This window comes from Phymastichus coffea, unplaced genomic scaffold, assembly GCF_024137745.1.
Source record: "Phymastichus coffea isolate CEN01 unplaced genomic scaffold, Cenicafe_Pcof_1.1 PCOF00059, whole genome shotgun sequence".
Lineage (NCBI taxonomy): Eukaryota > Metazoa > Arthropoda > Insecta > Hymenoptera > Eulophidae > Phymastichus > Phymastichus coffea.
In genome coordinates, this window is record NW_026706870.1 from 1,285,975 (window position 1) to 1,308,157 (window position 22,183).

General features: G+C 32.1%; 5 protein-coding genes across 6 annotated transcripts; 3 read left to right on the forward strand and 2 right to left on the reverse strand.

Moving 5' to 3' along the window:
- Nucleotides 1–3,820: 3,820 nt before the first annotated feature.
- On the forward strand, nt 3,821–6,231 carry LOC131666564 (astakine-like). The gene is made up of 3 exons (XM_058939348.1): nt 3,821–3,904; nt 4,484–4,652; nt 5,399–6,231. Exons 2-3 carry the CDS (start codon nt 4,490–4,492, stop codon nt 5,635–5,637), a joined length of 402 nt encoding a protein of 133 aa, XP_058795331.1. The 5' UTR covers nt 3,821–3,904; nt 4,484–4,489; the 3' UTR covers nt 5,638–6,231.
- Nucleotides 6,232–7,513: 1,282 nt separating this feature from the next.
- Nucleotides 7,514–7,961, forward strand: LOC131666639 (astakine-like). Its single transcript, XM_058939475.1, has 2 exons — nt 7,514–7,649; nt 7,759–7,961. The coding sequence occupies exons 1-2, from the start codon at nt 7,514–7,516 to the stop codon at nt 7,959–7,961; spliced, it is 339 nt and encodes a 112-aa protein (XP_058795458.1).
- Nucleotides 7,962–10,315: 2,354 nt separating this feature from the next.
- Nucleotides 10,316–12,494, reverse strand: LOC131666573 (golgin-45). Its single transcript, XM_058939362.1, has 5 exons — nt 12,119–12,494; nt 11,509–12,047; nt 11,239–11,438; nt 11,046–11,174; nt 10,316–10,897 (listed from the first exon to the last, which is right to left on the reverse strand). The coding sequence occupies exons 1-5, from the start codon at nt 12,195–12,197 to the stop codon at nt 10,513–10,515; spliced, it is 1,332 nt and encodes a 443-aa protein (XP_058795345.1). The 5' UTR covers nt 12,198–12,494; the 3' UTR covers nt 10,316–10,512.
- Nucleotides 12,495–14,345: 1,851 nt separating this feature from the next.
- On the forward strand, nt 14,346–15,707 carry LOC131666532 (DNA repair protein XRCC3-like). The gene is made up of 6 exons (XM_058939293.1): nt 14,346–14,482; nt 14,590–14,621; nt 14,684–14,884; nt 14,980–15,110; nt 15,171–15,389; nt 15,492–15,707. The coding sequence occupies exons 2-6, from the start codon at nt 14,600–14,602 to the stop codon at nt 15,705–15,707; spliced, it is 789 nt and encodes a 262-aa protein (XP_058795276.1). The 5' UTR covers nt 14,346–14,482; nt 14,590–14,599.
- Nucleotides 15,708–15,709: 2 nt separating this feature from the next.
- On the reverse strand, nt 15,710–16,837 carry LOC131666531 (RNA pseudouridylate synthase domain-containing protein 1-like). Of its 2 annotated transcripts, none has more exons than XM_058939290.1 (4): nt 16,615–16,837; nt 16,299–16,542; nt 15,950–16,226; nt 15,710–15,866 (listed from the first exon to the last, which is right to left on the reverse strand). In XM_058939290.1, the coding sequence occupies exons 1-4, from the start codon at nt 16,819–16,821 to the stop codon at nt 15,710–15,712; spliced, it is 885 nt and encodes a 294-aa protein (XP_058795273.1). In that variant the 5' UTR covers nt 16,822–16,837. The 2 variants fall into 2 exon arrangements, with proteins under 2 accessions (XP_058795273.1, XP_058795275.1); XM_058939292.1 differs by having other exon boundaries at nt 16,299–16,537; nt 16,615–16,638.
- Between the last annotated feature and the right edge of the window lie 5,346 nt (nt 16,838–22,183).

A 22,183-nucleotide genomic window follows, 5' to 3' on the forward strand; every position in this document is an offset into this window, starting at 1 on the left:
GTTAAGAAATTGTTGAACATTTAGTCGTTGTTTTATTCAATAATTTATATCGATCATTTTATATTTATATTTAAAAAATATTACTGTGTCGAGATCTCTTGGTAATGATATATTGTGAATGGCTTAATTTTAAGAATAATTGAAATACCTACGTTCAATAGACATATCTTACTTCTGAATGGAAACGTTTACAGCCGATTTTATTCGATTTCAAGTCATAAGATTAATATTTTCATATTTTACTTAAATGATAAAATTTGTAATAATGGAAAGAATAATGTGCTGAATATAATTAAAAATTAAGTGAATTTCCAGCTCTCACTATTTCCCTTCTTTCTATTATTACAAATTTTATCATTTAAGAAAACTATAAGGGAATTAAAACAGTATGTTACGTATTCATATTTTACATTGTTTTCACCTTAGTAAGTGAAAATGCAAAGACAATAATCAGCTTAAAAAGAATCCAGTACAGATGAAGACGGAGGAATTCAACAAGAATTATATATTTTTTTCATTGTAATGTTATTTATAAGCACGACGAACGGTGGTCAAAAGGTTTCTATCAGTAATATAAGTTGAAGAACGGAATTTTCTTGACGGTAAATTTAACGAACGTTATATCAAATAAAAAATTAATTTACCATTCTAAAGATAAGCTTTATTCGAATGTTAAAATAATCATTGCTGTACAAAAGGTACAAATATTTGTTATTTGTATTTCTACGCATAAGACTAGTAAGATATCTTATCTTATCGCAAGAATATATATAATTTTATCCGTGGCAAAGTAATAGATGAACATTTGCTTTCGGTTTTTAGCGCTGTAAGACAATTTTTTATTCAATATCATGTTGAAATTAACGCTGCTTGTTTTTTTGACTTTTTGCGTGATGCTTGCTAAGGGAGGTATATGAAAGGACTTTTTTTTACTTTGTTCAATAGTTGTTCTATCGTATTTTATATAATTTATATGTTTAAAGATTTTCATGACTACGAAAATTGTAAAGCGATGAATTGCAAAGGTGAGTCTGCTCATTATATATCTCTACTAATTAGAGTTTCAGAACAATATTTTACTTTTATGGTAATGAAATTGACAACTTTGATACCGTATGTTACTTTAAAAACACTGTTACCATAAAATAAATTCAAAATTTAGACAATAAAAGGCTTTCACATTTAATAAAACTCTAGAAGGATAACAAAAATACTTTATTCGATTTTTTATTGAAAAAATCTAATAATACGAAACATGAAATTTCTATCTAGTAATTTTTCATTGAATATAATATTTTAACGAGAGATTAATTTTTTTTATACAGATCTAAAAGGAAGAGCCATGCATCATTGCTACACACGTTGTTTCAGTAAAAAGAGTTTTTTTAATATTTTTAATATTTATATTCTTTTTTGCTCTTATAAAATATTTGTGTTTTTTACAGATACAGAAATAATATGGTTTCCATTTTGAACTTCAGTTTATCAAATCCATAAGTAACTTCCGAAGTAAAGACCAGTACTTTTATAAATAATAAAATAAGTGAATAATCTTACAGATAGTCTTGATAAAAATCTACAATACATCAATCGATATATATGTAAAGCCTTAAATAACAGCACGTGATACGTAATATTGTTTACATCTTCATTCAGACTCCCAAAATTATTCCTCCTTCCAATCAGTCGAAGCAATAAATTCAAATAACTCGGCGACTTGGCTAAAGAATTAGGTCAATAAGGCCAATTGAAACTTATGAATATTTCAAAATGAAAAAAAAATAACCAATCCCAATGCGAATCGAATAGAAAAAGAAAAAAAAATAGATACAGTTCTATTAAACAAGAATAAAATGTATCACGCTACAAACTCAGAAAAAAGTACGATTCAAGAGAGCTATCCTCTAAAAATATTACCGGAGATGAAATCCTGTTGCGCCAAGAGGAACACTCTTGGTGAAATAATCGCGTTACAAAAGTGTTTGCTCATGTTCCAACGGAATTTACTCTTGCAATGTGCAATAAATTATTATTCTATCTTCTTCAGCAAAAGTATTGTCAATGAAATGCATGCAAAACAGGGTGTGGTAATTCACACGCTTCGTATATATTTTAACAGTATAATTAAATGATCTTGAGCGTAGACTACTGATCATCATAAATCGCACGGAGTATGAATCACTTTTCTAAACACGAGTGCGCTCGCGAAGATCCATAAATCTGATGCCACATCTCAATGTAAAATTGTATGTGCTCTTGAATTTCATTGCCGCACACGGCGCTGCGAGGCATCGTCATCTCGGACGCCGCCACTTTGCTAATTTCCGAAATTACTTTGAAACCAATGGGAAAGTGCGATATCTCCTCTGTCAAGAGAGAAATCCGATAAAAATGTTCCCTTCGGAAAAACCAAAATTGCCCGATTATCGGATCGGAGCCCGGCATGCAAATAATGAACGTAATCTTCGAACGAAAATTTGAATAATCGGTTTGCCACAATTTGCATTTTCCCAATGAACAACTGTAATCAAGTCCTACTCGGACAAAAATGTTTATTCCTCTTGCTGCGAGAATTTCGGATCAAGAGGAGCGCGATGAATTGTACCTGCGTTTATACAGCCCCGCAAACTTTCATTGTTGATGGCGCAATGCAGACTTCCGCATGAACAAATCGAGCTGATATAGTGCACACACGTCCTTCGATTTCCTTTTTCATTTCTCTCTATCCAAATCTAACGGTAAAGTTCGTCGATGTGTACATTATCTTAGAAATGTTGGTAGGAAGAAAAGAGAAAAAAAAGAAATCGGCAATCATCGCTAAACAAAGCTGATTGTCATGCGTCTAAATCGAGAGAGAAAAAAAGACGCACGTATATGTAAGCATATATGCCGGTCGAGCGCTCGTAAAAACCGGAGTGGCGAGGGAACTTCTCACACGCTGCGTGGATTTTGAGCTGAAAAGATCATCGTGGGACACCAATTTTTTTTCGTTCGGGACACGCAAGTGCAGCACTGTTGGTAACCGAGTGGCAGTTCTAATACTGTTATCTGTGTGTTTAGTGCATGAAAGAGCCGTACACTGTTCATTATTTTCAATAGTTTCAATAGTTTACCTATCATCTTTGTATGAGCCACTTCAGTCTCCGACAACGTTTTCATACTTATCCGTGAAAGCAGTTTTCATTCAAAAGCGTAACGAATTTATTATTTCTATTTGTGTGTTTTGATCGTTGTGTAAAATAACGACTATTCATAAATTTTAATTCTTCGAGATGATTTGTACTTCAGAATATTTTAATACTATAACAGTTTCTTGGAGTTTCATTAAATTAACTCGCCAATGACTTTGAAAATTATTCATTAAATATTATTTAATAATCGAGAATTTGCTATAAAATGCTATTTCCAGAGCTTCATGAGCTTGGAAAGAATATTGTTTATTTGTAACTCTTAATATACATGCGAGCATTCAAATAATGAAGGCTACACAGACACACACGCGATCATTAAGGCGTCTCGCGCAACAAATCTCACAGCGCGTAATAATAGCGATCTTCCGTCCTGAATTTACATGGAAAAACCATATCCCGTAGACGAGCTCTGATAATTATTGTCCTTTAAAATTCTTCGTTCGTCATCGCGAGATGCGTCATGTGACTTTTATACTCCTTTTTTCTGCCGATCTATTGTCAGCAAAATAACATCTTCAACGAATTGAAACGACACTGAACGTGTTGCGCGCCGACAGGTGAAATCATCGCTAATGACGGCGCGATTGTGATCGGGTTTAGGAGACGAATAATTTTCAATGTGACTTTAGTGTTTCAGGCTTCGCTGCCGGGAAATACGCGGAAAAGTTCGTGCAACCGAAACCTGTCATGAAAAAATTTCTAACGAGCTCGAGGTACATTGCGACAAAAAAATTTCAGCTTTCTCTGAATTTCCGTGAATCGTTGACGTTCGTTATAAATTAGTTCTCGCATATCGTATATGAAGTAGAATAAATCCATAATTCATCGTGTTCCACTCTAAAGTGATGAAACGAAACTTCAATTGTCAACGTATCGGTTCACTATCGGATTTACGATTTTCTGTTAGTCGAGCGTTTCATTACGAACTCCACGATTCATTTGTATTTAAAAACACCTATTCAAATAATTACAAAATACAAATTTGAAGAAATAATTTACGAAAGAAAGCTTATTTTTGACAAATCATAAATGATTAAATCGAAAGGGATAAAATATCGAGATCAGTTTGGATCAATTGAGCAATGACAACTGCACTATTTGTAAAAAATGACCGTGACTAAATACCTCAGCAGTTGCGTGTCATTGTATATGTCTATACGAGTGTGCACTTATTGCACAGCTTGCACCGCTCACTCGGAATAAATTAATTCTTAAAAAAAATGTTCAGCGTTTTCTAACGTTGAGTTGAATGATATTATTCTTGGCTTAATAAATCTTTAAAATGTTCGCAGACTAAGATGACGATGAAGACGACAAAAATACTGTTGCTGTTATTGAGTGCAGCGACGTATACATCAGGGGCAAGTGTCAATAGATCGACAAAGAAGCAGTCGGATCTACCGGCTTGGATTGATTGCACAAGTAACAGCCATTGCGCACCTGGGTACTGTTGCACGATAGGTATGTCGAGAAGCTTTCTACCGCCTGTTACTAGATCGATAATTCTTGTTATTATTGAATATTTACGAAATGCGCAAAAACTTTTACAAATTTAGATATCGTTAAGACAAGAGGAACAAATTTAATTATCACAGCTGAAGAATTTTAAGTTTTCTTTTATGATTCATCAAAGTTGAATGATCACTATCGTGGCATGAATTATACCATAAGGCTTCTAAGAGCACTACTTTAAAGAAATTTTAGACAAATATTTTTTATGAAAAATAAGATTATTCGTGTTTTAGGTCGGAGTTTACGTGCAAATATTCAAATACTTTTCGAATCAAATTATATATGAATAATCAATTTGCCATAATTTGAATCTGACTAATGAAAGAAAATTTTTTCTAAAATATTTTAACGTTTGAACGAATAGGAATTCTTGTATATTAATTTCGTGAGTTGAATTTCTAGTTAGAAAGGGGTTTGCTTTCGCGACAAAGGAAATGAAAAATAGATATTTTCATTTTGTTTAAGAGCATTGTTCCAAATGATCTTAAAAAAAACAAGAAAAAGCAAAGCTGGTACATACACTAATGAACCTTTTTCATTCCTCAGTCGCGTATTTTGTGAGAAAATATTTTCACGTGAATTTCAATTTTCAACTAACGTATTTCCAAATGGCTCGGCATCATGTAATCGGTAGTTTGGCAAATGTTAGAATAATGAAAAGTCGCCCGGTAACAGAACGAACGTCTGTTCGACAGCGTACGAGAGATACAGCTATCCTCACTGTCAGCAGTTGCAAGAAGAGGGTGACTTTTGCCGACCTAACGGTCCCTTGTTGACGAACGGCACGCGATCCTATCCTGACGAGCTACAAATAGAATTGAGCGACGTATATCTGATGTTTTGCCCTTGCGCTTCGGGATTGGCGTGTGATCCTGTCAGTGCTGAATGCCGCGACGAGAGAGATCTTAATCTACTGGAGGACAACAAGGATTAGTGATAAGAGTATGATGATTTTTTTTGCTCTTCCTAATACAATTTTTCTAATTTAATAAAGGATTTGATATAATCTTCTTATAAAATCTCGTTATTCTCACGACCCTTTTAATATCTGACATTTTGAATGACTATTATGCATAACTAGTTTTCATCTTCGATAATCTTATCTTCTAGTATGCAAATGTTATGAGTAATTCTCATTGTCCGCCGTTATTTCAGACAATGTTATCGTGACCTCTTTCGACTTGTCACAATGGCTTGTGTAATTTTTTTAATGACACACGCTTGCAGATATACTTTCTTATTCATTGCTTTTCTATATAAACGTAATGAAATTTTCTTTTTAGGCAATAGTCATTTTTCAACATTTTTTAAGTTACCATAATTCTCGCCTTACAATACTCGATTCATTTCGAGGCTTGATTAACAAATTAATTTTCGAATTCGAATAATTACCACAAACATTTGCGTAGATTATACTGTTAGTGAATGCAATTTCAAACGTTTTACGATTTTTAATTTGGATTTCAATGAATTCGTACATTCTAAATTCGATTCAAACCAAATTCAGAAGAGTTTATCTTTGTCTCTTCTACAGATATCCTATTAGTTATTTATGTATCTTGAGCAGGACGCACGTGATTATGTTTGAGGAGGATATTTTTAGAACGGGACAGTATAAGGCCAAGGCAGCTGTCGAAGCTCACTCGTGATGCTTAACAAATTTTCAGCCCTGGCATGGCCGTATTTGAGTTACGTGCAGGTGACACTTAATTAATAAAAAAGTTGTGTGCGACGTACGCACACTTTTCAATGATACCATTATGTTACTTATTTATTTCCGTACCAACTATAATGTTTTCTCTATTATTGGAAGAAACAGTCTATTAGAAATAATGGTTTATAATAAATAATTATATTTTCAATCATATTCTTTAATAAATGTACTTATGCATAATATATAAAAAATAAATTTTTTTATGTAAATAGTACTTCAATGATCCCCACTCCTCATTATCTCCTCGACTGCAATTACCCATAATTACAATCGAGAAGCTCCTCACGCGTACGCCACCTATTTATTGATTGAGCATGCTCTGCTCTTAATAAATCGAATACAGTCACCTGAAGTAAAAAAGATTTTTCACTCCATGTAATAACTTCAATACATCCGCGTAGGGTGAAAAGATAACTGCGTAAATGAGATAAGTTGAACGGCTTTTATGAATCGGCTGCTTATCGCTATACGATTGAAGTCAATGAGCTGCTATCCTCTGAAGCAGTGTCACGTAAGTGTATAAATCCCGTGCTCAACAATTCCTTTTAATTATTCTATCTACATACAGGTGTGACCTTATTCTCCATTTCTTTTCCCTGTTTGTCTCTTTGTACCTCCACTATTTATTTTTTTTCTTTTTCCTTATCTTATCCACAATTATTTATTGTATATCATAGCAGCTTGTGGAGAATATATTTAATATGTAAATATGATTCTCGGCTTCGGATGGTTTTTTCATCTCCGAACAAAACTTTTGAAGATAAGGATTTTCAAAATCGCAGTATATAAAGCAGACATTCGAAATGACATTACATTAGCGAAGTCCCCAACTGGTCAAAAGAATCTTGAATATTTATAGCAACTGTGCTAACATCAGGTATACATGAAAAGAGTACAAATTTTAATGGTTCCACGTTTATTTACCATGTTATTCATTTTGAGACATATTTTGAAATAATTTTTATGCAAACTAATTATTTTTTAAAGTCACTGCTGTTCAAAATAACTTCGTATTGGGAAAAAAAAAAATAACGTGATAGCATATAAAAAGTCGTAGGTGTGTACTCAAAACTAATCATTTTTTATAGAATATACAATGACGACGGCAACTGGATTATTCGTGCTTTTGAGCGTGGTAGCCTGTACATTGGCAGAAAACCAATCACAGTCAGCATCCAACGTCGAGTGCAAGAGTGACACAGATTGCAAACGTGGATACTGCTGTGCAATTGGTGCGATCTTTTAAAGGCTCGCTCTTATAAGCTTCGCGACGGTTACTTGGAGCCGCAGAGACATGTAGATTTACCGTGTTCACGAAGCAAATGTTCTGTTCCGATACAGGTCAGCAACGTTACAGCTACCCACAGTGCCAGCCGTTGCGAGCGAAAGGTGACCTGTGTCGTCCAGGTGAGCCACTTCTGGTCAGTGGGCCATTTTATTATCCAGACATCACGGTGACATTGAGCAACGTTCATCTTACTTTATGCCCATGCGCTGACGATCTCGTTTGTAGTAGAACTGACGGACAGTGTCACGTTGCTTAAGACGTAAAATGGAGCATTCTGAAAATTTTCAACAGTATTTTGTAATGTATGTGTGGAATATCGATCGGGCATCGATCATTAGTCACAGGCAATCGCGAGCCTTCGTGTAAATGCATGAATGTATGAGTGCATTTGTGATAAGGACGTTGCACGTATACATAAATATTGGAGCTATAAGTGTAAAGTTTAAAAGACAATCCTGAGACAGACTCAGCTACTAAACGACTTATTAGCACGTTTTTCGCCGATTACGTGAAAGGGCTGTATCTATACACTACGCACACACACACACATTTTTATGTCCGATAGGCTGTAGAACTAAAACCAAAAAAAATTTCAGACAAATAAAGCGCATTTTCATTATAAGAAAAGTGTTATATAATACATCTATTGAATTCTATTAATTATCCCGAAAAATGTTCACGCCAACGACACTCCTTGTACCATCAACAGATTCACTAATTTTTTTGTGCTTCGACTATACAGGTGACTGCAAAAGACCGCACGCGCCATGAAAAAGGGTCCAGCGCCGCCTACCTGAAAGTAGGCGGCGCTGAATCCCCGCAATTGTCTGATTGGGCCCCAGCTAATGCTCGAAGGAAAGAGAGGGAAATTTCCTTACTTTTCACGGGTCTTCTTGCGATGAAAGAGATACGCTCGGGGAGTCGGTCTCTCCGGCGAAACCGTTTTTCTGCCTCGACGTGCAACCGGGACATCTTCGCTAAACGAAAAATGGTCTTGTCGAATGAAAGTATTAATATTACCATAGATTATAGGTAGTGTTCGCGCCGTATACGCTCCAGATGTTAGCCAAATGCGAACATGCTTTCACCCTGGTTCGAACAATTATCCCTTCCCACAATCCTAGTCAGCCGTTGCCATGTGAGGCCCAGGCCGCCGCCAAGGCGAGGTAGCGATGAGTGCGAGAGATATACCGATAAGTTAGCGTAAATACCATGAACGTGTCTGTCTAGCCGAGTCATAAATCTTTTATGAGGAGAAAGCTATGACGACAAGCGACAGCCCGCTCGGCCATTTAGCTCATAGGCTGAGTTTGTCTTACCCTCTGATTGGACCCTCGCAAATAGGCCCAAAAGTGGGGAGTTACGCACCTCGTTCGCAGCGGTGAAGCGCAGTTGAGAAAACAAAGGAGTCCAGAAGGTTACGAACCTTGAGTGCGCACTCTCGTCTTAACTGTGGCTCTAACATCTTTGAGTTTATCAAATGTACATCGTTCGCCACTGCGTCATTCTCACGAGTGTGTACCCAGTGACATCCTAGCGTTCGCATGCGACGATCTTCGCCTAGACGCCAGCGGCGCAAGGGGCTAGGTCCAGAAGTCGCCTACCTAGCTGAGGATACACCGCGTCCTCTGGAGTGGCTGCCTCTCAGCGGCATCGGGCCTCTTCCATCAAGGGCCACGGACTGCGTCGTAGTGAGTCTGGAGAACTCTCCCTGTTTGGGGTGAATCTTAACGCCCATGCGTGTCGAGCTGGTAAGAATCTTGCGAATGGCCATTCAATCGCGTTTATACAGGCTAAGCAAGCTTCCGTAATTTAGGTACCTGACTTGAATAAGTTCTAGCTGTATTTATTAATTTCCTTTGTTTAATACCCTGAAATTCACATGTCTTTTTCCTCATTCGAGTACTGAGTTTATTTTATGCCGGATGACTTTCAGGGTCTCAGTTACTACATTTATTTTTTAATTAAAGAGTCAAGTTCTAACTTAATCATCAGTGTTTATTAATCGTACACACCTGCACCGAAATCGTTCATATTTTTTCTATTATTAGCTTACTGTGTTTAGATTGTTCAAGTAGTTTCTTTCAAAACAAATATTAATTTAGTCTACTTCCAACCGAAAGTGTTGTATCTTCCTTGTCTTGAGTACACACATAATCTATTCATTCGTGCTTTATCGTTGTTGTGCAATCATCTCTTCTAAGCTTGAAGAGAGTCGAGGAATTTCGATGTTCCCGTACGACAGAATAGTCGTTACATTATTTTTTTTTTAAATTATGTATTTCTTATTATTATTATAAATTTTTTATATAAGCACAGTAATAAAAATAACTTCGAAAGTAAAAAACTAGAGCGTGTGGACAATTATGCATAATTTTATTATACACAAACTATTATCTACAATACATAGTTAATTATTGATTAATACCATATTACTATTTATAATAATTTGTGTGTATAATAAAATTGTGCATAATTGTCCGCACGATAAAACTATTTACCATACCAGGAAATAAACAACAGAAAAATATATAACAATGTAAATTGTTATTTATATCACGAAAATGTAATGGCCACTCTGACAAATAATAACAAAATTACAATTACGATTGAAACATTTAATGTAAAATGTACATTGTCTTTTATAATACAAATTCTCCATGTATATTAAAATTTCAGTATATCCTGTACAATTGTAGATTTTTGCCTTTAAAACAGTATCTCGAGGATGTCTATGTACAAAATTTATTATGAAACTAGCTATAAAGCTATATGTATTTATGAACTTGACGTTTCTTGAACCTCGGTCAAACTTGCTTGACCTCACCACTACAGTGGGCGCAACAAGCCATGTTAACAATACCACCAACATTACTTGACGCCGAAGAGTTTGGCATGAACATGCGAACTGCGCCGACTAAAGCACTACAAGCTGCATCCTGGGACATCATGATATTCGGACTCATTAGCAGTTGTTCTGCATTTTTTTCGGCGGTTGTTTTCATTTCGAGGCCTGTGACGTTGATTTCTCGTCGTAGATCTACTTTATCCATACCACTAAGTAAATTGATTTTTAAAAGTTCTGCTAACTGAAAGCTGCCTTCTGAAAGGTCAAGAATATTCGTACTAGGAAGTTCGTGACGACGCGATGCTCCTACTGGATCGAAATTCTCACGGATGATGCTAAGAGTTCTGAAATGTAAAATTTTTAATTAGTGATAAGTGCTCAAATTACTGGTAAAAATATTATATCAGGCAATAACTTATAATAGATTTAGTTAAATTATTTTAATGTAGTACAACTACTATTGTGACAAATGAATTGGAATGACTCTTTTACCTATAAGTCTTCATGGAAATATCTCTAACTTTACTACGCTCTTCCAAAAGCCTCTTTATACTTTCTTGCAAATCTGTAGTTCTTTGACACAGAGCTGCCTTCCACTTTGCTAGCTCTTCTACCATCAAACTAAAACATTAATAAGTTTTAGCACATTGCATTTTATCGTTATACAGTGAGAATAAAAATTCACCTGCTTGCTAAAAATTTGCTCCTCCAAACTTCACACTGTCCGGCTAGCCACTCGGTTTGTTCTTGATGAGTACTCAGATGCTTGGCTGAATTCAATAATGCCTGCGATAATTGTAATTTATCCTCTGTGAGTAAATGCACTCTGGTTTCCAAATCTTCACCTACAGCTGCGACTAATAAATTTTTCAATTCACCATTCACCTGCAGCAATCAGGAATGTCAATATTCAGCAATTATTTTAGAAATAAAAAAAGAATGTAATTAATATTACTTGGGCTTGAAATTTCAATTGATTTTCTAATTGACAATTTTCATCTTTCAGCTTGTGAATTTCAGCTTCATATTGCTTTTTCAAATTCTCAACTTCACTGTCAACATGAATACTAGTGTGCTCTTTTTGTTTATCTTTTATGGATTCTTCAGTCTTTAGATGAGCTAACTGGGATACCATAACATTGATATCTAGATTATTTTTTGATCTCCTTTTTTTTTTTTCAAAAGGTACTATAGGATTAACAGCAGCTTTATATGGTTCATAAGGTATAAACTTTGGTTCTTTTGTTTTCAACGAATGGAGTATGTGTTTCTCTTTTTTAATCTGCGTTATTGTCTTAGGTACAAGATTCACTATTTGTCCCGTTGGAGTTACAGGGGGAGTTGAATTCTGTTTCAAATTTGTTGGATGGTATATTAATGCTTCCCCTAATCTTGTCTTAATTGGCTTTTCCACAATATCCAATAATCTATCAGCAGCAACATTTTCCATTCCATCACCTTGGGTTCTCTTTGGACAAGCTATGGCTTGAACATCTAAATACGGTAACTTGTAGTTATTTGAAAAGAAGAAGTATTTATAACTTCTAAAAGACTTTTTATTTTACCTTGATTTAGTGATGAAATACTGCGATTACTACTTTTTCTACTTCTAGAGTAAGTAAACGTTGCTATTTCATCATTCATATTTGAATATTGCTTATATTCACAAAGTGAATAAATTAATGGATATTTTTAAGGTATGTAAAATTCACCAACGATAATGAAATAATTTATGAGACTTTTTCGAACAATTATTAAAAATTTATTGGAATGATACAAGAAATCAAAATGTTTATGATTAGGGAACCAAATCCAATGCCTACAGGTATCTAGCGTACCTCTGCAGCGTTCCACATGAATGTAGTTCTTGAAGTAATAATAACAATTACAATTTGTTTTTAAATACTAAAGTAATCCTCTATTTATCACACGCGTACGTACATATTTACCATCTGTTACGAGACGCAGCTGTTACCTGCTGTTGCAGCAACGAAATCGAGACGACCCTGGCAGAAAAGTGATTGATTTAAAAAAATATATATATACCATTATTTTCGTCTTAATTTGTACCACCCGGAAATTGCTTTTTTGGAATTTGTACCCCCCCCCCCCCCCCAAATTTAAAAAAAAAGCGAAAAAAACGATATTTCGGAAAACTCATAAGCCTAGCAGAAAAATGATTGATATCTTAAAAGAAAAAAATACCACTAGTTTCATTTTAATTTGTACCATTAGAAAAATGCTTTTTTGGAATTTGTACCCTCTTTAAAAATAGAGAAAAAAAGATTTTCGTAGGGTAGATTAGCAATTCAAATTAACGTATTACTGGGCATGCGCGGCAGAAAATCTATCTTCCAGCGGAAAAAGATGTGATTTTGAAAAAAAAATGAATGCCTTCTTCTTAATTTGTACCATCTAAAAAATACATAAAACTAATGTGTACCACTGTAGAATTTGAATTATACAGCGTTTTTCATAGAAACAGTAAAATGCAAAAAATTAATAAAATTTATGATCCTGGCAGAAAAATGGTGAATTTTCTTAAAAAATTTTAAGTAAATAGCTTTATGTCTATTTATACTATTCAAAATTATCTATATTTTTTTTGTACCCTTCCAAATTCCAAATCCAAAATTATATTAAAATTATAAGAGCTGTATTAATAGGAATGGGTTATTTCAGAAAATAACCCATAGGAATGGGTTATTTTCTTAGATCTTTCTTAGATTCTTTCTTAGATCTTCAAAGATATTTTATTTTTGGATTATATTTTTGGATTTCGTAAATGGTACAAATTAAGAAGAAGACATTCATAAGCTTTTACATTAAAATTTCACGATTTTTCCGACGAGAAAAGAGATTTTCCGCAGCACGGAAGACACGAAATTAGAATCGTCGAATTAGACTACGAATTAATTTTTTTCTCAATATTTTCGAGGGGTTCAAATTCCAAAATAACTATTTTTCAAATGGTACCGATTAAGGCAAGACTGGTGGTGTATTTTGTTTTATATTAGGAAATAAACATTTTTCCTATCAGAGTTTTCTACTTTATCATCCGAGTAATCAGCTGTTTTTGCGGATGTAGGACTGTAGGAGTTTAAGAACTTCGGACTTTGTATATTAACATATCTAATTAAATTTTAGAGTGTAAAAATTACAATAAAACAATTTTTCAGTTGGTAAAATTTAAGGTGAAACTAGAAATATATTTTTTTCTTAAGAAATAAAAGATTTTCCTGTAAAATTTATCAGTATTACAATCGCACAAAAATCATTGTATAATTCAAATTCTACAGGGATACAAATTAGTTTTATGTATTTTTTAGATGGTGCAACTTAAGAAGGCATTCATATATATATATATTTTTTAAATCGCATATTTCTCTGCTGGAAGATAGATTTTCCGCCGCGCATGCGCAGTAATGCGTTAATTTGAATTGCTAATCTACCCTACGAAAATCTTTTTTTTCTCTATTTTTAGAGAGGGTACAAATTCCAAAAAAGCATTTTTCTAATGGTACAAATTAAAATGAAACTAGTGGTATTTTTTTCTTTTAAGATATCAATCATTTTTCTGCTAGGCTTATGAGATTTCCGAAATATCGTTTTTTTTTGCTTTTTTTTTAAATGTTTGGGGGGGGGGGGGGGGATACAAATTCCAAAAAAACAATTTCCGGGTGGTACAAATTAAGACGAAGCTAATGGTACATATATATATATTTTTTAAATCAATCATTTTTCTGCCAGGGTCGTTTCGATAGAATCTTTTTTGTAAACACCCTAATGTACTCCTACCATACTAAACGATAACATCCGAAAACAGCTGAGAATCAAATGCCTACTTGTATTTTTGTTTACTATTATTTGTTTTCCACAAATATTTTTATTTTAAACCAAACAAAAGAAAACTGATGATGATTATTTTGGTAATGAAATTCTTGAACTATTTAATTAAATAGATTCTTATGACAATTGAGAAAATTAATATATTATATCTACATTAAATTTTGCCAATCAACAACTACAATTGCAGCCAAGATAATATGCATTCAATTGTTACTTATGGTATGGAAATTTAAGTAGTGCTTACGAAAAAACTGTTTTATTAATCTATAATATTTAATTAGATAATTCTATGCTTCAAATAAAAAGCAAAGAGCATTTTTTGAGTACTGGATGTTCAAAATTGGATAAATTTTTAAGAGGAGGTTTACTTAATAAAGGGATCACTCAGATTTATGGAGAATCTGGTACAGGTAAAACTCAATTGGCTCTCCAATTATGCTTGACAGCGCAAATTAAAAATGACTCATCCAATTATTTGTATGGTATGAATTATTTTGTAACACTAAAATCATTAGAATTAAATGGGAATTCTTTTCTTAATACTGCTAATTACGACAATATTGCATGATTATTACAGGTGCAGCATACATTTGTACAGAAGCAGCATTTCCATCTAATCGATTGCAACAATTATTTGAAAAATCACCAATTGCAAAAAAACATTTAATATCAAATGAAATGATTTTCATTGAACATGTTTCAAGCACAGTAAGCATTTGCAAGAAAATTGAAAAATGTCAAAAAATAATTCATAACATACTTTCATAGGAAGACTTAGAACATTGTATTTCAAGTCCTGAACGACTTCCACAGCTATTGAGTAAATATAAAATAAAACTGATTGTTATTGATTCTATAGCTAGCACCTATAGAGTTGAATATGAATCAGATAATTTGAAAAATAGAGCAAAAAGTTTGAGAAATTTAGGTTACCACTTGCATAAATTAGCAAACAAGTATGACATTACTGTAGTTTGCATAAATCAGGTAAAAATATTTTCTAAATTTATATTTTTAAAAATCTTAGTACAATATTTTTTATTTTATTATTAAAAACACTTTCCATTGACATTTGCATCAATCATTTAGATAACTGCCATCATTCACAAAACACCTGTAGAACATATTTCTGCAAAAGAGAAGCCATCTCTCGGCATTACTTGGGCTAATATGATAACCAACTCTTTACACATGTACAGGAAAAATAACAGACGCTATCTGTACTCAGAAGGCTCAACTTATATGCCACATCAAACCATTGAGTTTGAAATTTCAGGATCTGGTGTTGAAGCAATAGATGATTAAAATCAAGTATTTAACGTGAGTTGTTGAATGTCCCAAAATGTTTTATCATTCACAACTCTTATAGTCTCCGATGGTTTCCATTGATTTTTATGAATTGTTGAAGTGAATGGATCCATAGTATTTATATCTAAATGCTCTACTTCATTATGAATTATTATTCTATAAATAATTGAAATATCATTAAAAAAATGACTACTATAACAAGTTCTGGAAGTTATTAGCTTAGTATTCAACATTGTTACCTCAATGCATGGAGAAATGTTCTGTAAGGCTCAACATCAGTTTTCCCGCTGTAAGTGTAATCTCCTACAATTACATGGCCTATATATGCACAATGAACCCTTAATTGATGACGACGCCCTGTAGTTGGATAAAGCAAGATTTTTGTTGCTGCTTTATTATTGTAATAACCTTTCTCTAAAACCATTAATCCTGTACATGATTTACGAGGTTCTGTACAGAATTGATTATCATTTGTACACATTTTACGACTACCATTTATTTCTCTAATGTCCCTTCCTGTAAATAATAATCTTGTATATTATATCAATTATACATAAATTTTCTGGGTTTGATGTAATTAGTGTATACCAATAGGGACATTAATTATTATTGAAGGGCTATTAATATGTCCATGAACAACAGCTATATAATATTTTTGAACTTTTCTGCCTTCAAAAGCTATAGATGCAGCTCTTGCTGATTGCTTATTTAATGCTATACACATCACTCCACTTGTAGCATAATCTAATCGGTGAACAAAATAGAACTCATGGCAGAGATTGGGATTAGCCAAATTTGGAAACATCTTACGGATTACACATTGGACACTTTCCTAAAAAATCATTATACATTGTAATAAAAGGTAAATTGGAATTAAAATTTAAATATAAAATACGTTAATTACCTGCATATTAGGATTATTACAATTAATCACCATATCAAATGGTTTATTGATAACTAAAAAATTTTCACTATGGTGTAATATTTTTAAAACATTAAATTCTGTAAACTTTTTTTTCTTAATGATTCCATTTGTAATAATAAAAATAAAAGTATTTAGAATGTCATACAAGTTAGTCATGTATTTTATAAAGTGTGTAAAAATACACATTATTTATGTTCTTATTACATTTCTAATTTGTAATAGTAAATCATTTTTTATCAATGAATATAGACGCTTATAGAAGACCAGGCCAGGTGCTTGTATAAGTGACCATCCCCAAATCAGCCCTTGAAAATGTTTAAAATTAAAATTAATATTGTTTTCAATCAAGATGAATTTGCTCAGTTTACCTATGATCATATATAATTTGCTTCATTTGCATTAAAGAAAAAAGTATGTATAAAAGTATTACAGTTGAACATTAATTTACTTCACTAAAATCTTGTCGAAATATCAATATTTTTTTAATTCTAAGATTTTAAAAAATTGCTCACTCTCGAAATAAATTTGCCCCGTTATAAAATTCAAGGAAAATTAACAATTTTTTATAAAAAAAATTAAATAATCTCATTTATATTTTGACCAGAACAAAAAAAGCGCCTTGCGCATGTGCAAGTGCACGTATTGTACCACTCGTCTATACGCATGCGTATTGGCTTATCGATGCTCGGTCAGAGACTTACCGCCATCTAGTAAAGTAACGTATATACGTAACATATATAGCCTACCTGAGCCGCTGATGTTTCCAGATATATATTTTCTCTCTTTCCAGATATTATTTAATTGACGACAGAAAATAATATAACGACTGTACCATTAGGATTTAAAGGAAGAATATACCTAACTATACTGCCAATCACCTACTTTGGGCCATCTGCTGCAAAAGTAGTCAAAACTTTAAAGTTAAATGTCTCTGGTAAAAACTATAAGGTACAGAGTCGCCTGAGAGCTCGTTTGAAAGGTCTTTTAAAAAGCTTTTAAATGGTATGACTAATGGATGCCATTGATTGTTTTTTATATTTTGTAAGTAATAATTCAACATTGAAAATTCGGAAAATTTTTTACTAACTTTGAAAATTTACTAAATCTGGAACAGAAATCTTACAAAAATTTGAGTGAGAATATTTTTTAGCTTTTATCAAGCTGTATCTGAATCACTGGTAAAAACGCGTCGAAACTGATGCGCGCACGGGCATATTTTCCGGGAAGTGAAAGTTTTTTTAAAACATTTTTTATCTCCGTAAATTCTAAAAATTCAAAAAAAATGTATGTTTACATTTTTTTTTTGGAAACATTAGAAATATTGCTGAAATCATTATTTATAAAACTTTTCTTTGAAACAATTCTTGCTGGCTGGGTCCTTCCAATCGTTAAAACGTTGTAGTATAGACATATTACATATCTATATCGAGCTTTAGAAACTACAGTAATAGAGCGTTACCATCTATTGAAGTCATTAACTCACGAAAAGTGAGTTAATAATGACTTCTAGTTTCAGGCTTAAATATTAAGATTCATCAACAATTTTACAAGAAAACCGCCATACTTTAGTTACGCGGAAAAATTCGATCTCCACCTATTTCGCATTCATGAATCGAAAATCGGAAATTAAGGCAACATATGCCGTTTTTCCTTTTTCGTCAACAATTTCCCTTGACAAATCGGAGGTCAACTTCGCAGTCCTGATCACATATATATAGAAAGCCTCTAATCATTAAATATAGAAATTTTGAAAATTACTTGGAGAAGTTAATGGCACCGAATTAGCCAAAACTGATTTACAGTATATTTGTTAAAATAATATATCTATTAATCGATATATTCTATAAAAAGTTTGAAACCATAGACAAATATGTCAAAAATAAAGAAAATTAAATCGTCAGATGCAGCCGACGATTCAAATTATTTAGAAAAAAAAAAGCGGAAGCCAACTTGGTGCATTGCCGATATAATTAAAAGTACTTAACGAGGTACTACGTTGTCAAATTGAAATCATTACAGCTTTTATACTCGTATAAATGCGTTATACTTATTCGCGAATCTTACATAATTTGTGGGTGAGATAATAGATTAGATGAGCTGGCAGTTTTATAAAGAATAGCTTTCTTAACGTGTTTTAGCTACTGGATTCATTCTGTCTTTTCCGGCCGTCAAGCATTCGCCAATTGTTTTACATAAAAATTAGATTTGAAATTGTTACTATGAATTTGAGTTATAACTGAATATTTATTTGCCAATTAAAATCGATAGATATTGTGGAGCATTTCAAATCATATAATTATTTTATGTATGTATAGCGTACTTTAGAATTTTTCACTTTGCCAGTATCAATTTTAATTTTATTTAAGCATCAAACTGAAGTATAACATACAAAAAAAGAGCGCATGAAGCGTGCTTGAATACGCTAGTTTATAACAAAGACGAACTTTTAATACAACTGGGGGTTTATTCATGTCGGAGCGATACAGCAGAAGTAACCATCAATATTATATCTGTAGAACCAACTGAAGAGTGCATAAGTGTGTGAAGGCAGAGGTGGAGGTTGCTTTGTCAACTATAAGGTACTCTTGATTCCAAGACTTATGGAATTCTAATATAAATAATTATAAATGAAAATATGATTTAACAATGAAAACTTATTATTTTACAATGTCATTTGAATACATGTTTACATATTAATGAATGAATTTGCAATTTTTATGTGGAGTCATACATTTAAGTGATATAAAATTTGAAACAATATTGTTACTAAATATTATAACATTTTTTTGGAATTACTAAGTTTATGCCATAAATTATATTAAAAATTATTTGTAAACCATCTATTAAGTCACTTGTGATTACTGTTGGTTTAGATGATGTCTTTAATTCCTTTTTCATACCATTTCTCAAACGTGCAACTGTTCTATGATTACAAATTGTTTTATCAGAGGTATGATATTTTACTATTACATCTTTCAATTCATTTATCAATTGCAAATCTAATGTAGTCAATTGATCTCGAGAATATATTCGAACTGGCCACTGTTGTTTACAAGCAAGGCAGTCACATCGAAAATTGTAGATGTCAGATATCTTTTGTCTTTTAACAAAATTATCTATGTAATATGGTTCAATGTAACAATTGAATAACTGAAACAAATAAATTATTGGAATATTTATTAAAAAAGTCAAGGTTTCAGAAAAATAACTAAAATGTTATATGTATTTTTTAATTTATCAAATATACCTGAGAAGTTCTTTTGATCGGCTGTACTGCATATAAAATAATAGTGTTATGACTAGTATAGCATCTATTTACATTGGGATGGCAACTATGATTAAGCAAACTAGAAACAGATGCAATATAAGCACCTGCAGAGCAGCATTCATTTTCCCAACATTCTGTATTACTTAATTTGCTTGAACACTCATAAGTGTTATTCCACATCTATGTAGTAGAAATAATAAGTGTTACATATTTGCCAAAAACCAAAACATAAATTGTAAAAATTAGTTTCACATACTTAACGAGTGTTAATAAAATAGTCTCCAAAATAGCTAGTATGTTTAGCTATTTTTAATAGTACATTTTGTGTATTATTTTTATGTATTTCTAGATTTACATTAGGAATATTATTTGACAAAGTGTATATAGTTTTTAAACCATTAGTTTCAACTCTTTCATCAACTATAAATCCTTTCTTTTTGTCTATAAATCAAAGTATTTGATTACTAAATTATTTGACAATGATATATGATTTTTTTGTTGTAAAAATAAAAGAAATTATTACCAGTGCACTTATCAAATCTTATTAATTCAGATTTCAATTTTTCTATACTACCAAACTCTTTTAATGCCATAATTAATATTCTAATTGCTACTTGTTTATATTTTTCACTATAATTAGGGTTATCAGTACTATAAATAAAACATTCAATATCATATTTTATCCAAGCTTCTTTTTTACATTGTTCTGAACAAAACATTGACATAGCACAATGATCACATGGAATATTAGCCCATGTTGTAACAAAACAATAAGAACAAAATGCATGTGATTTAAGTATGTTTAGAATTTGAACAAATGGTTTCTCAATGTAAATCACATCTCCAGGTCTGAAATCTTTGGCAGCAATCAAATGCCGACCATACTTCTTATTATAATGTACTTTTATTGATGAAAAGTCATTTATTTTATATACTGATGAACCAGCTCATTCAGTATTTCTAATTTTTTACTTTTTGGAGTAGATTTCTGCTCAAGAGGTTTAGTTAATAACAGTTTCATTCTATCAATGTTATTTTGAAATGATTTCTTTATAGTTGCTTCAGTAATTTCACTCCATAGATGCTTAGCTTTTTGGCATACACTATTACATTCTGTTGACCCTATTTTATGAAGATATTTAACTTTACAAAGCAAAAGTTTGATAGATAAAATTTTATTTTTTATAATATTTATTGCTCTGTTAATATCTTTTATAGATTCTGCATGCATATTTTTTCATGTGCATTAAAATAACAGATCGATTGCTAAATGCTAATGCAAGTCCTTCCGTACCACTTTCTGCAACTACTATGCTCATTGAATATGTTTTCCAAATTTGTTCATGAATATAAGCATCATGAAAACTGCTTTTAAATAGTTCATTACTGTTATGCCTTATAGCTTCAGAATATCCTGAATTTTTTGCAAACGGGATGTGTATCATCTGAATCCATTCTTTGAAATTCAGAAGATTTAAACAGATTTTTAATTTCCTTCTTTTCCTCTTCCATTTTTTAACTAAATCTAAATTACTAAAAATATTTTAAATACACATAAGGCTTATTTAGTAATCTCAAGAAATACTTCACGATTACATCTACTAGCAAAGTTAATTATCCTCTAGTAACTATTTATTAATTTATTTATCAAATATCAACGAAACTTTATCATATACACACTAGTAATATAGTAACTTTGAATAAATTTTATAATCTTTTAGATAATAACAAAGAACTTTTCGTTACAAAATTGAATCAATGGTAGAGTTCAATACTAGGGCAACATATTATAAGATACGACAATTAATTTTAGCGATAATTTCTTATCCCCGAGAAAAAAGCATTGACATTTCATTATTTCATGAAAAAAAAAATTAAAACCCTTACGTCGTTTGCAGAAACCAGAAGAGAGACAAAGCAACAGTTTAATAAAAGTAATACTTTTGTACAAATGAAGTTTGCTGTATTATGAGTTCGTCATAATTCATAAACATGAACAAATGAAAGTCCTCGAGATTTAACTGTTTTAGTTAAATATGATATATACATAAAAGTATGATTCATTTGCTGTTGCCTTTGCAATTAGCGTTTGCGTTGTATAAGTTGCTCCTGAAAATGTTTGACCGAGTTAAGTGCATATTTTCTTATATTAAATTCTTTTCTACAGTTAAAATGATAATGAAAGAATCAATTGGAATATAAATAGCCTTACTAATTAAATTTCAATTGTAAAAACAAACTTGGAATGGAAGAAACGTGTACTGAACCTGGTTAAATAAT

Coding starts and splice junctions, on each gene's coding strand:
- LOC131666564 (XM_058939348.1), top strand. CDS start 4,490: ATGACGATGAAGACGACAAAAATACTGTTGCTGTTATTGAGTGCAGCG. Junction 4,653..5,398: donor TGGGTACTGTTGCACGATAG/GTATGTCGAGAA, acceptor TCTGTTCGACAG/CGTACGAGAGATACAGCTAT.
- LOC131666639 (XM_058939475.1), top strand. CDS start 7,514: ATGACGACGGCAACTGGATTATTCGTGCTTTTGAGCGTGGTAGCCTGT. Junction 7,650..7,758: donor TGGATACTGCTGTGCAATTG/GTGCGATCTTTT, acceptor GTTCCGATACAG/GTCAGCAACGTTACAGCTAC.
- LOC131666573 (XM_058939362.1), bottom strand. CDS start 12,197: ATGAATGATGAAATAGCAACGTTTACTTACTCTAGAAGTAGAAAAAGT. Junction 11,175..11,238: donor AGCAAATTTTTAGCAAGCAG/GTGAATTTTTAT, acceptor TTAATGTTTTAG/TTTGATGGTAGAAGAGCTAG. Junction 10,898..11,045: donor ATTTCCATGAAGACTTATAG/GTAAAAGAGTCA, acceptor TTTACATTTCAG/AACTCTTAGCATCATCCGTG.
- LOC131666532 (XM_058939293.1), top strand. CDS start 14,600: ATGCATTCAATTGTTACTTATG. Junction 14,885..14,979: donor CTCATCCAATTATTTGTATG/GTATGAATTATT, acceptor TGATTATTACAG/GTGCAGCATACATTTGTACA. Junction 15,111..15,170: donor TTGAACATGTTTCAAGCACA/GTAAGCATTTGC, acceptor ATACTTTCATAG/GAAGACTTAGAACATTGTAT.
- LOC131666531 (XM_058939290.1), bottom strand. CDS start 16,821: ATGTGTATTTTTACACACTTTATAAAATACATGACTAACTTGTATGAC. Junction 16,227..16,298: donor AATAATTAATGTCCCTATTG/GTATACACTAAT, acceptor TATTATTTACAG/GAAGGGACATTAGAGAAATA. Junction 15,867..15,949: donor ACATTTCTCCATGCATTGAG/GTAACAATGTTG, acceptor AATTATTTATAG/AATAATAATTCATAATGAAG.